At 43.5% G+C, this 13019-nt stretch overlaps 1 protein-coding gene across 3 annotated transcripts in view; it reads left to right on the forward strand.

The window, feature by feature from the left end:
• The window catches only part of srgap2 (SLIT-ROBO Rho GTPase activating protein 2), a 189883-nt gene that overhangs the window by 156939 nt on the left and 19925 nt on the right, over positions 1 to 13019 (forward strand). For all 3 annotated transcript variants that reach the window (XM_073030533.1, XM_073030535.1, XM_073030536.1), the window contains 5 exons: positions 948 to 1025; positions 1726 to 1860; positions 7587 to 7692; positions 9893 to 10117; positions 11577 to 11656. In XM_073030533.1, the coding sequence (XP_072886634.1) occupies positions 948 to 1025; positions 1726 to 1860; positions 7587 to 7692; positions 9893 to 10117; positions 11577 to 11656 (624 nt within the window). The remainder of the gene's footprint in view (positions 1 to 947; positions 1026 to 1725; positions 1861 to 7586; positions 7693 to 9892; positions 10118 to 11576; positions 11657 to 13019) is intronic.

Raw genomic sequence — 13019 nt, forward strand, 5'->3', positions numbered from 1 at the left:
TTTACTTAACCCTGTAATTGTTCAAAGTAATGTATGTCATGTTTTTAAAAATCTCCATCATAGCTCCTTGTTATCTTCTTTACTAAAAGGAAAATAACCTTAACTCACCACTGCCTCAACATAGCTGATGCTTATCTCGCGCTGTCTTTGGGCTTCCAATGTATGGTGTCCAGAATTGGACATAAATCTCCAAGTTGGGCTTCAATAGTTATTGAGAAATTAAGTAGAATAACCTTGCTTTTTTCCCCATTTGAAAATTATTTTTTTTCTGGTAGCATTTCTGGATTAGTTGATGTTAGTCCAAAATTCAATTAGGTGCCTCCGGCAAAGTCACCCTGCATGCCTGATATTGGTTCTGCATTTTTTACATGTGGCACCATTACCATTGTGGAGAAAATTATCCTAGAAGCAACCATTGTTAGTTAGTCCTAAAAGAAATAAGTCCTTCGCATCATAGGGCAATGTTGGGACACCATTAGACGTGACCCTTTTATCATTCTCTAAGCCCTCGCACTCGCCGGCCGCTGGTGTGGTGGCATCAGTACGGCACTTTGAGGCGAGTGGTCCCAGGTTCGAATACATGCAAGCTGGCAACTCGGCCTCGTAAAAACAAAACACAGGCAAGCGCTAAAGAAATGGCAAGGTTGCCGCCCGATGCACCACAAGGTGTGGAGGGGAACAACAACAATCCCCAGCAACTCCAATCCTGGTAACTTCCTCAACTCCCATGACCGGGCTGGGGATGTAATGGGACTGAACTTGCAGATGGACATCGTGGGAAACTGAAAACCAGTCACTTTCATGGGTTCAATCTCAGCAACACTCTGAAAGTGAAGTACAGTGAGGAACTTGCATGAAATGCCTTGGACCGCTAGTTAAGAGTGAGGAGACGCGTTTCTTGCTGGCTACCAGATACTAGGTACGATAATTGTTCATTTTTTCCCAAGGGCTGCAGCATGAGGGGATTTTCCGCGTATCCGGATCACAAATTGAAGTTAACGATATCAAAAATGCTTTTGAAAGAGGTTAGTACCAGAATAACTTCTTTTCTTCGCACCCTACACAGTTGTCTTTCCTTAACAATCTGTTAAAAGAGTAACAATCAAAATCAGGGCCCTTCTGCTCTCCAGAACAACTGCTTCTGTGGGAAATTAAGATCTGTGTGATGATTGATGTAAATTGCCGCACTTTGACAATGAAATTTGATGAGAAAGCCTTTTTTGTTCTATCCTTGGATTCGTCTTTCCCTCATGTATACGCCGAGGATATATTAGAATTGAAACTGTGCAAGTCATCCTTGCATCTCCTTCTTGCTACCACACTACATGCGAAGAATCCGAGGTGTCCTTGCACAATTCTGGGCCAGGAGCTGTGAAGACTGATGCCATTACTAGCCTAGACAGGTTGGGTAGGTGTCGGCTTTTGGTGGGGACCAGTGGTCATCAGTGTACAGTGGAAGTTAAAGGATAGTCGGCTTTCCCAGTCAAACCCTTTCACTCTGGCCCCTAATTTTGGAATTGTGATAGCCCATCTCACACAGATAGCAGGATGTTTGGAATTTAGATAGTCACAAATATCAAGATAGGAAATCTGTCTCCCAGTCATGTATAATAATACCCTTAACAATTTTAACTGCTACATGCCTCGCACAGATCTGATTTTAATGTCATAGAAGGTACAAATAGCTTTTCAGATTTTAATCTTTTGTTGTTCTTTTGTACAAAGGTGAAGACCCCTTAGCAGGAGATCAGAATGACCATGACATGGACTCGATAGCAGGAGTGCTAAAACTATATTTCCGAGGCCTGGACAGCCCACTCTTCCCCAAAGAAATTTTCCATGACCTGATGTCCTGTGTCAGTAAGTTGAATTATGCTGGCTGTGGGTTTTGATGTTTTTTTTACCCCCCTCCCTCTCCAGGATGCGTCGGATTTGTCGGTTGGTTACAATCTCTGTAGTCTTTGGACCTGGATAATAATCAGACAGGAAGGATTAAAGAGTGAATAGAAACCAGTTGAAAGGACTTTGAACTGTATCAGAGAAGAGATTGCCAGAACGGGCATAGCGGGACATTGCATGGTTGTGACTTTCTGTAGGAGAATTAACCGCTTCATCACTTTGTATTGGTGCCACCTTGTGTATCTTTGGCATAGAACTTTTATAGTTGATGATTTAGTACAGGCCTTACTTGCCAATTACCAGACTCTTCTGGACTATTAAAGAGAAGAGCAGTGTTGGTGATTAAGCCTGCAGGAGCATAAAAAATAAGGATTGGCAGACAGTGGAACTGCCTGAAAGTTGGAGCTGGATAAAAGGTCACCTATTGATCTGACTGTACTGTCACTCAGGACTGTTCCCCTTTTAGGCCTTGACAGTGCTGCAGTAAAAAAAAAGGGGGATAGAATAGTAGTCATTGAGATCTAAGCCCATTCCTTGGAAACATACCGTGGTAAATGACTGGAAAGAATGGAGTAACCAGCCCCACTGGCAAAGCGTCCAGTAATCAGAGATTGCAGAGTAACCGGTGAAGAAGCTGAGGAAAATTGACAATTGTCTTTAAACTGCACTGCAGTCTTCAGAAGATCGGTGGATGCAGAACTAACAGAAACTTTCAAAAGTAAATTGGGAACCTGAAAGGAGCTAAATGGGTTAATGGATTTCTTTCAGTTGTTTTTTCAAAGAGCTAACATTGGCCTATGGAATGAAAGGGCCTGCTTCTCGAAGATCCCATGATATTGCTTGGAATCTAGTGTTCCCACTTCATCTGGTGTCTAACCACAGCCTCACCTGCTTGCTCCAAAGGGTATTTTGAAAAAAGACAAAAGATATGGTTGGGAATCAGGAAAGGTGGGACTGAGTTAGCAGCTGGACTCCTCGCCCAAAGCCATCTTGTGAGGCCTACGTTAAGTGTAAGATTTTTCTGTGTGTTATTGAAGATTAAAAAGCATGCACTTAGCAGCTGGAGGCCCAGTTCCACCTCCCAAGTCAGTACAGGAACTCCCAGTGACAGGAGTCAATCGCTGATTGAGATATAGAAGCATCTGGGAACTGAGGGTGTGATTGTGACAGAGGCTCAGGGCACTGACCCCATTTGCTGGGATGGTTGATAATTCCCTTAAATGGGAACTCGGTACAGTGTGGTCCATTGTCCTAGTAATCCCAGGGTTAGGTGTGTAATTGACCCATATATGAATACCACAGGCAGCTCGGTCTGCTGTTACGCTCAGGAATTTCCCTCAGTGACTTTTGAGACTTTAAGGAAGGCAAAGGTCTCTTTCAATCCTTCAATCCCTCGTAAATTCTGAAGAGATATGTGCATATTTTTGTCAGTTTTTGCTTAATTCCTTTTATTGTCCAGTTTCCCCTGCCTCTGCTTCTTTCCCTGCCTCGTCCCTTCTGTGTTATTTGCTCTCCTAATTTCCTCTTGTTTCACTCCTTCATTTTCTCATTCTTTATCTCCCCACAACTTTCAGCTGAACAAGCCTTTGGGACATCAGCCAAGGCTTAAGCTCTGGAATTTACTTATGAATCCTCTCTACCATTTTTTCCTTCTTGTAAATGTTCCTTAGAAGACATCATTTTTGTTCGTCCTTTCAGAAATCTTCTTTGGTAACATTGAGATATTTGTGAGATTTAAAATGTAAATAAAAATAGTTTGATGCTTTTTCTTTGCACCACTCTTTCCCCTTCTCTCTCCTTTGTCCACACTTCATGTTATTTTACATTTTATTTTCAAGTGCATTCACTCACTCTCACTCTCTCACAACCACTCTCTCATGGCAACTCTGTCACACTTTCTGACTCACTCACCCTCTCACACTCTCTCACATTCTTTCACACTTCCTCACTCTCTGACTCCCACACTCTCCCATACTCTCTCACACTCTCTTACACTCTCGCTTTCTTACACTCTCACGCTCTCTCTCATTGTCACTCTTGATCTCTCTCTCACACTCTCACTCTGTCTCCCTCTCTCTCACTCTCACACTCACACACTCTCATACTCTCTCTCACACTCTCTCTCACACACTCTCTCACTCTCTTTCACTCTCACTCTCTCTCTCTGACACTGTCTCACACACTCTCACTCACTTGCTCACTCTCAGTCTTTCACTCTCTCACACTCTCTTACACTCTCACGCTCTCTCTCATTGTCACTCTTGCTCTCTCTCTCACACTCTCTGTCTCCCTTTCTCTCACTCTCTCACACTCACACACTCTCATACTCTCTCTCTCACGCTGCCTCTCAAGCTCTCTCTCACACACTCTCTCACTCTCTCTCTGACACTGTCTCACACACTCACTCACTTGCTCACTCTCAATCTTTCACTCTCTCACACTCACATTCTCTCACTGTCTCTCGCTCGCTCTCTCACCCTCTGTAATGTTTTCTCTTGCGCGCTCTCTCTTTCTCTCTCTCTTTCACGCTCTCACTCTCACGCAATCTCCAACTAATTGGAAGCTCAGGGGAGAAAGAACTTAAAGTAAATAAACAAAAATGAGATGGAATTGGGCAGGCAGTGTGTGAAGATAAGGAGAGTGAGAGAAATTTTTGGGTGGAGCTGGGAGAATGTGTGAGGCAGAACCGGACTGGGGTACCAGGGTAAGAGAGCAGTTGAGTGTATTGGAAGCTCAGGAAAAGAAAGAATTTAAAACAAATAAGAGCAAGTAATGAGACAGAGTGGGGGGGCAGGCAGTGTGTGAAGATTAAGTGGTACAGTTCAATTTTCTGGTTATGATCATTCCGCCCTCCAGACCGCTGACTAACAATTGAAACAAATTGATTTTTCTTTAAGATTCAGTTAAATGAAAGGAGTCCTGTTTGATACTGTGTGGGTTTTATTCCCACTCCAAGACACTGATTACATTCTTCAGGCATTTTGATAGCTATCAAAGAGTTTTTGAAGTAGCAGCAGGGTCAGAGGCTGTTCACAATGAGTTTGAGTTTGTCACGCAGCCCAGACCAACCCCCACATCCACTGTAGATGCTATTGGACCACCGTACTAATCCAAAATGACAATCTGATGGGGCAGGCTGTTAAAATCTACAGCTGCTGCAAATTTACTTTGTCTCCTCTCTAGAGGAAAATTACTTTCTGGCAATTCGAAGGGGTATCTTGTATGATTGGACATAGTCAACATAGAATTTCAACATCTCATCCAAAGTAGCATCATCTTTCCCAGATAGTGAGCCCTTTCCACCTACCGCTAACGCACATAAATAAACAGCCAGATTTCTAGTCACCTCCTTGATCCACATGTAAGCAGCTGTTTGGATCAAAGGTTTGTTTCATTGTCATGTAGAATACAATCCAACTCTGATATTCGTCTTCTCCCGATAGCCATAAAGTACAGAAAAACCATGGAAGTCATTGAAAGAAAAGATGACAGACCCCCCCCATCCACGCGCACGTATGCATGCGCGCGCACACACACACACACACACACACAAATCTCGCTAACCCCAAACCCCTACCTCACACGAAACGCTAACAGATTGCCCACATGGAAAATGGCAGCTAGAACGTCAAAAACCCCAAACTCCCAACCCCCCCCACAAAAAAACATCGACAATAGTTTCAAACCCCGACCCCGTCTCGCACACACAAAAAACTAACAGATCGCCTACACCGAAAAACGGCGGCAGGAACATCAGACCCCAAATACTTAACCCCTCCCTCGCTCAAAAACTAACATATCGCCCACCTGGACCACAAGCTCCCAACCCTCCAGTCAGCAACCAGAGTCCCAACTGAACAGTCCTATTTTTAATGGTGGGATGATAAAAATTGGGGATGTGGAAGAGATCGTAGGACTAGAAAATATTACAGAGATGGAGAGAGGCAAGTCACTGAAGGTATTTTAAAATGACATTGTGTCCTTGTAGATAGAATGGAGGCTTGACCACAACAGTTCCAAATTAGACCAGTCTTCTCACAACTGCTACTATTGTCACCTGTAAGGATTGTCCATGAAAGCAGGGTGCTCAATCTGTTAAATCCAAAGTGGGTGCCGTGAGACAGATAAAGCAACACACTGCCTTATGCAGTGATACCGTATCATCTGCTGGTGGGTCGTTCTTCTAAATGGCTGTTGTGTGCTGGGCACATTAATACATCAATACCGATGTTCAGGGGCTCGTGTCCTGGATTGTGCCTCAAACACACAATGCTTAAAGGAGGACGTGAGGTAGTAACATTCATAAAAAATTGAAGTAGGTTGAGACAGGTCGATGTAAGTCGTTAACAAAATGGAGAAAGAGCGAGGGGAAGCACAGAGACGGTGATTAAAAGTGGAAAAATAATTCGTTTCCTAAACTTCGTCCTTCGAGAAGTAATAGGTGTAGATGTAGTTAGAGTACGTGAATGAAAAAGGAGCTTAGCTAACTGGAAAGTTCCAAATTGTTGATACTGGTAAAGTGCTGATCTAACATTCCCTTTAAGGAGTGCATTGAGTTGAACTGTTGCAAGAGGAGAGAGCAGAGACAATAAATCAGTTTGTGGTTGTTGAAAATTGCTAGTTCTGAAGCTTGTTTATGCTTTGTAATAAGCACACAGAAAGCAGAAGTTGTCCCTGGCATCACTGTTATTTCAAGTGGAGGGAATTATGATGTAGTAACAAACAATCTGCCGGGGAGCCTCTGTGCCTCAAGTAGGAGATGTGTGAGGAAAGGAATTGTCAACGTCTCGGGTCAAGATCTTGCAACAGGACTGAGAGTGGAGTGGTGAGATGCCAATTACAAAGAGGAGAAGGAACTCCGGGGTGATTGGTGAACTCGGGAGGGGTGTGAGATGACAGGCAACTTGCACTAGGTATGGAAGGGAGACAGGGGGGTGGTGGAAATGGCAGGCATTGGCGGGTGAATGAGAGAGAGAGAGAGAGAGAGTAGGGAGGGAGAGAGCTACTTTACTGAGAGACCATCAAACATTTGAACCTTTCCAGTTTGCTCTCCTCCTTCTTCAGTCACACACTTTGGGACTGAAGAGCTACACGTAGACGTACGCTTTACCTACAGAAGTGATTTACTGAGTAGTTAAACCTACTTGTAGAATAGGTTTGGGTTGCTGGAGATGTTGCTGTGTATTTTAAACGTTGGTCTGAAAGCATTCACTTGATTGAGATCTGGGTATTTATTTTATCCTCATCAGAGATTAAGGAGAAACCTAAAAGAATTGTATCATCCTGAAATCTTTACCTCTTTTAATTACTTAAACATAGTCTGACAGCTGTCTGGGTCAGAGTTGATTCCTGTATGATTTTTTTTGATTATTTGCAATCATCTACTTTTGGACTGAGTCTAGGGGGCATACTGTGTCTTGACTGCAAGTTTGAATCTTAGCTGCTACATTGCAGTAGATAGTAGTGAAAGAAAAGACAGAAAACTAGGGTTCCTTATGTCAATCAAGCTTGCACAGATGTAGGTGATTGTGTTGCCTCCTGCTCTGTGTATGTTTAGCCTGTTATCAATCGCTCTCTCTGTTGTGATGGAATGCCCTTCAATAGATGGAGCAGAACATAGAACGTACGCGAACGAGCAGTGTCCAGCCTTCATTTGCATTAACACGTTTTGTTCCTGCTCTTTACAGCTATTGAAAACCTTGAAGAGAGAGCTCTTCAAATCCGCAAAGTCCTCCTGACTTTACCGAAACCCACCATCATCATTATGCGCTATCTCTTTGGTTTCCTCAGTCAGTAAGTATCAATGTGTCTGTCATGTGGGTATGCTTAAGACCATAAGATATCGGAACATCGCGTCTGCTCCACCATTTCAACATGGCTGATCCATTTCCCTCTCATCCCCAACCTCCTGCCTTCTCCCCATTTCCCTTCTTGCCTTAACAAGTCAAGAATCTATTAACCTCTGCCTCAAATACACCCAATAACTTGGCCTCCAGAGGCACCTGTGGCAACGAATGCCACAAATTTGTCACTCTCTAGCTAAAGGAACTCCTCCTTATCTGCGTAAAAGGCAGACCTAGAACGTTTCTAGTTCAGCTGTTTGTTCCTCCCTCAGTGCTTGAAATTCTTAACCCGAGTTTGTGGATTCCTTGAGTACTCTCAGTGCAGATTCTTTTCTCTCACTAGTTTGGGATCTTGGAGGCGTGAGGCAGCAAGCATCCTCTGCTCTGCTTTGCAGTATGTAACTTCAAAAGGAATGTTCAGTTGGGTTCCGCCAACACATGTTACACTTGAGCTTTTAAGTGAAAGATGGCACTTTCTAAAAAGAGGTGCTTTGAAATGCTTCAAAGTTCAAAAAAAAATTTATTATCAAAATACTTTTGTAGGATGGAGCTGAGTGTTTCTCTAATCTTGGCAATTTGCTCGCAAACGTTTCAGCACCATATGAGGAGACATCAGGATGTCATTTTGGAAACTCAGTTTGATGTGGGGAGGAAATCTCGCCGCTGATTGGTTGTTTGGCGAACTTTGCACGTTGCGGTCCGGAATTTTGCCCGCGTCGGCTCATAAATAGGATTGAGGTCTACGTGTTTGTTTATAGAGTTGTTCGCTGAAAACCACGCTTCTAGGGATTCTCTTGCATGCCGTGTTAACAGCCCACTGACGAAGTCTCCTCGTTATGGTGCTGAAACGTTTGCAAGTAGGTTGCCAAGATCAGAGAAGAACTCAACCCAACCATCAACCAATGCTTCTTCCAAATTATTTCCACTTGTATGTATAATATCATGTGCATATGCTTTCGTATATTCCTGTTTCTGTATTGTGTTCTGTACCTGCTACACACTGTAGGTACTGTGCACTGGTAATAGGAATGGGCTTTTAGGTTGCAGTCAATTGGATGGTCAAATTCCATCAGTGTTGCTAGAACAGCCCTCTGTTCAAGTTGACAATATTCTATCACAATCCAGATATGTGCTTTGTAAATGTTGAGAAGTTTTTGGACAGTCAGCAGATAATGCATACATTGTAGGATGTGTGATCTCTTACCTCTTTTGGTCATGATATTCATGAATCAAGTAATCCTCCTATATCCAGGCCAACATTTTCCTTCTTCAAACACCTCCAGAAATAAAGCAAGTAATCATTAGTTTAACCTGCCCTTTCAGTTTGAGTATTGTTCAGGGAAGTATAAAGATCTATTCTGTTCGTTAACATTTCTGTATCCGTCCTGCCATTGTCTATAATGAGAGCGTTTTCCATTCCATTGCAAGCTACTCACACAAAGAAAAATCCTTTTAAAAATGGATTAAATTGGTACCATATGCTTCTGCACACTAGCCACTCATAGTGAAGCCAGATGTAGTGTACGCATGCAACATTGCTTCATTGGATAACCTGAATCAGAAGCAGCTGGATGGATTTAATAGTCACAGCTCAGAGTCAGCATATGTTCATGTGCCTTTCTGTGCATATGGCAGTTGTTACCAGCGAGGATTAGGGTTGGATCGCTTCTCAATATGTGAAAGATGCTATAGAGATACAGATTTTCAAGTTCAAGTACATTTATTATCAAAGTATGTATAAATTATACAACCTTGAGATTTGCTTGCTCACAGGGAGCCACAAAGCTAAAAACCAGAAAGAACCCAATTAAAGAAAAAAAAGTATAAAAATAAAAGACCAGCACTCAATGCACAAGAGAATGAAAAAAACACACAAATCATGCAAACAATGGAATCGAACAACAGCATTCTGAACCAAAATTGAGTCCTCAGATCCGAAGCCTGGAGCAGGCCCAAGGCCTCGCTTATCAGTTCAGTATATTAGCTTCTTATTGGCTTCTCACTTCTTGCAGAGTAAAAGTTGAATATGAAAGTACATCTCAACATCAATACCAATGCAGTTTGACGTTTTCCTTCATGTTCGGCATTAACTACGGTAATTGATTGAGTCATTTAAGTTTTAAAAGATCAAATGTTTTTTTTTTGTGAAGCTTATCGCAGTTCAGTGAGGAAAACATGATGGATCCATACAACCTGGCTATCTGCTTTGGGCCCACCCTCATGTCCGTGCCTGAGGGCCATGATCAAGTATCCTGCCAATCTCATATCAATGAACTGATAAAGTCCATCATTCTGCACCACGACACCATTCTCCCAGGACAAAAGGAGCTGGAAGGGCCTGTGTATGACAAGGGGCTGACGGGAGAGGATTATTGGTGAGTCTTTGCCTGACACTACGTATTTGTGACCTAAAAGGTTTGGAAAATCTCCTTGTTTGATTTCCTCAGCTGGTGTGAAACTGAACAAAACCGAGGACACAACTAAGCTCACTTGTGTGGAATTTCCAAGTTTCCCCACGTTCTTTCAATGACTGACAACGTTTGAGGCCTCAGCCCGACAACCACGTTGCCGGGAGTGTTTCACATTTAAAACTAATCTCAGGGCTTCAATAAGTCTTCCTCTTAATTTACTGCTAGACCATCAACAAGGCTACCTCAAGTGCAAAGCAGTGGCTTAGATAAAAATTCAGAAGTTGTGAAATTATTGTCACCACAAGGCAGATTTAACCAGGTAATAGAGGAAAACTATGTTGTCTAGCAAAATGTCCGCAGAAGGGGGTGATACTCAGCCAAGGAAACTATTAAAGATATTAACTTGTCTAGTCATATAAACACAGTGTGTGCCAGAGCAGGTCAAAGGCTAGGAATCCTGCGGCGTGTAACTCACCTCCTGACTCCCCAAAGCCTGTCCACCATCTACAAGGCTCAGGTCAGGAGTGAGTGTAATGGCATACTTGTCACTCGCCCGGATGAGTGCAGCTCCATCAACACTCAAGAAGCTTGACGCTGTCCAGTACCAGGCAGCCCACTTGATTGGTACCCCTTCCACAAGCATCCAATCCCCCCCACCATCGATGAACCGTTGCAGCAGTGTGTCCTGTCGACAAGGTGCACTGCAACAACACACCAAAGTTCCTAAGCCTGCACCTTCCAGACCCACGACCACTACCATTTAGAAGGACAAGAACAGCAGATACCTGGGAACACCACCACTTGGAAATCCCCCTCCAAGTCACTCACCATCCTGACTTGGAAACACATCGCCGTTCCTTCATTGTCCCTGGGTCAGAATCACGAAATCCCCTGTCTAACAGCTCTGTGGGTGTACCTACACCTCAGGGTCTGCAGCGTTCAAAAGGCAGCTCATCACCACCTTCTCAAGGGCGACTAGAGATAGGCAATAAATGCTGGCTTAGCCGGCGACCCCCCACCCACATCCTGTAAATGATAAATGCTTCTTTTTAGGACAATTAGTATGTCAGAAGAGTCAGAAACAGCACCTCTACTACTGATTGATTTTCCTTGGCTTTCCTGGCCCCCAGCCATCAATCCAAACAGATCTTGGGAGCGCCCTGATTCCTGCCAAGCATTCCTTTGTGCACGGACTGCCCAGAGCAGTCCTCACAGGTTCCCAGCCACCTCTACTGGCTCTTAAATTTCTGCTCCCATTCCGCTGGCCGGGCAGACAGACTAACCAGATGTTGGGAAAGAGTCGATGAAGGGTTATTTAAAATCAGCAAGGCCGGAGTATCTGTGTTTTCACCATCCGCCCATTAAGTTTGATGCAAACATGAACACACTTCTCCTTCTTTACAAGGTGCCTTTTACTTTTCAGCGAGAGTCCTCATGGGGACACTGCCTCAGCTGAAGATGTTGTGCAGGATGCTGGTACAGAAACACACACCAGTGACGATGGTAAGTTGTTGTCTTTTCCCTTCCTTCATGGACTCATAATGAAAGAAAGAGGATGTTGGGGAAGGCAATGCAGGAGCAGACATATTGTTACACAAGAAATGCACCTCAAAATATATTTCCGGTTTCTGTATATCAAATGTAGATAGAGTCCATTTATTCTCATCCAGTAAAGTCACCTGCACAACTTTAGCCCAGATGGAGTGCGGATTTGTACCTGGAATCTTCTGTTTATTTATTTAGAGATGCAATGTGGAATAGATCCTTTGACCAGCAATCCTCCCATTTAATCCTATCATAATCACGGCACGATTTACAATGACCAATTAACCTACCAACCAGTATGTCTTTGGAATGTAGGAGAATCCCATAGCACCTGGCGGTCACAGGGAAAACATACAAAGTCCTTCCAGGCAGCGACGGGAATTGAACCCGTATTGCCTATACGGTAAAGCGTTGTGTTAACCGCTATGCTACCATTCCTCCCCTGTCTCAAGGACAGATCATATAGATCATTACAATTAGAGATGACAGACACCACCGTCTTACAGGATGCTCTGTCTATGTTCCATCCATGAAAGTGGATGTATCAAATATGGCAGAAATGGAAAATGTGTCATAGTCACAGTTATTTAATTCATTCTGGGATTGTTATATAAACAGAAATGTAGGCATGAAGTTTATGTCTGAGGAAGGATGTGTGCATCACAGAACTTTAATAATCATTGTCACTATTGTATGTCCAAGTAATAGCTCCTTGAAAGTGGCTACACAGGTGGATGAGGTGGTTAAGAAGGCTTATGGAATGCTTGCTTTATAGTTCAAAAGTCAACTGGTTATGTTGCAACTTTATAAAACTCTGGTTAGGCCTCATCTGGAGTATTGCGTACCGCTTTGGCCACCCCACCGTGGCAAAGGATGTTGAGGCATTGGAGAGGATGCAGAAGAGGTTCACCAGGATTGCTGCCTGGTTCAGAGGGCATGTGCTATCACGAGAAGCTGGATAAACTTGGGTTATTTTCTCCGGAGCGCTGGAGGCCGAGGGGAGATCAGATAGAGGTTTACCAGATAATGAGAGGCATCGATAGAGTGGACAGAGACTATCTGTTTCCCAGGGTTGAAATGTCTAATGCCAGAGGGCATGCATTGAAGGTGAGGGGGTAGGTTCAAGGGGGATGTGACAGGTAAGTTTTTACTCAGAGCTGTGGATGCCTTGAATGTGCTGCCTGGTATGGTGGTCGAGGCAAATACATTAGAGGCTTTTAAGAGACATTTTGATAGGCGCATGGATGTAGGGAAAATGGAGGGATATCGACATGGTGTAGGTAGGATGGATTAGAGTTTGGGCGTTTTTGATTTGCGTTTA

Source organism: Hemitrygon akajei, chromosome 27, assembly GCF_048418815.1.
Source record: "Hemitrygon akajei chromosome 27, sHemAka1.3, whole genome shotgun sequence".
In the NCBI taxonomy this organism is placed as follows: Eukaryota; Metazoa; Chordata; class Chondrichthyes; order Myliobatiformes; family Dasyatidae; genus Hemitrygon; species Hemitrygon akajei.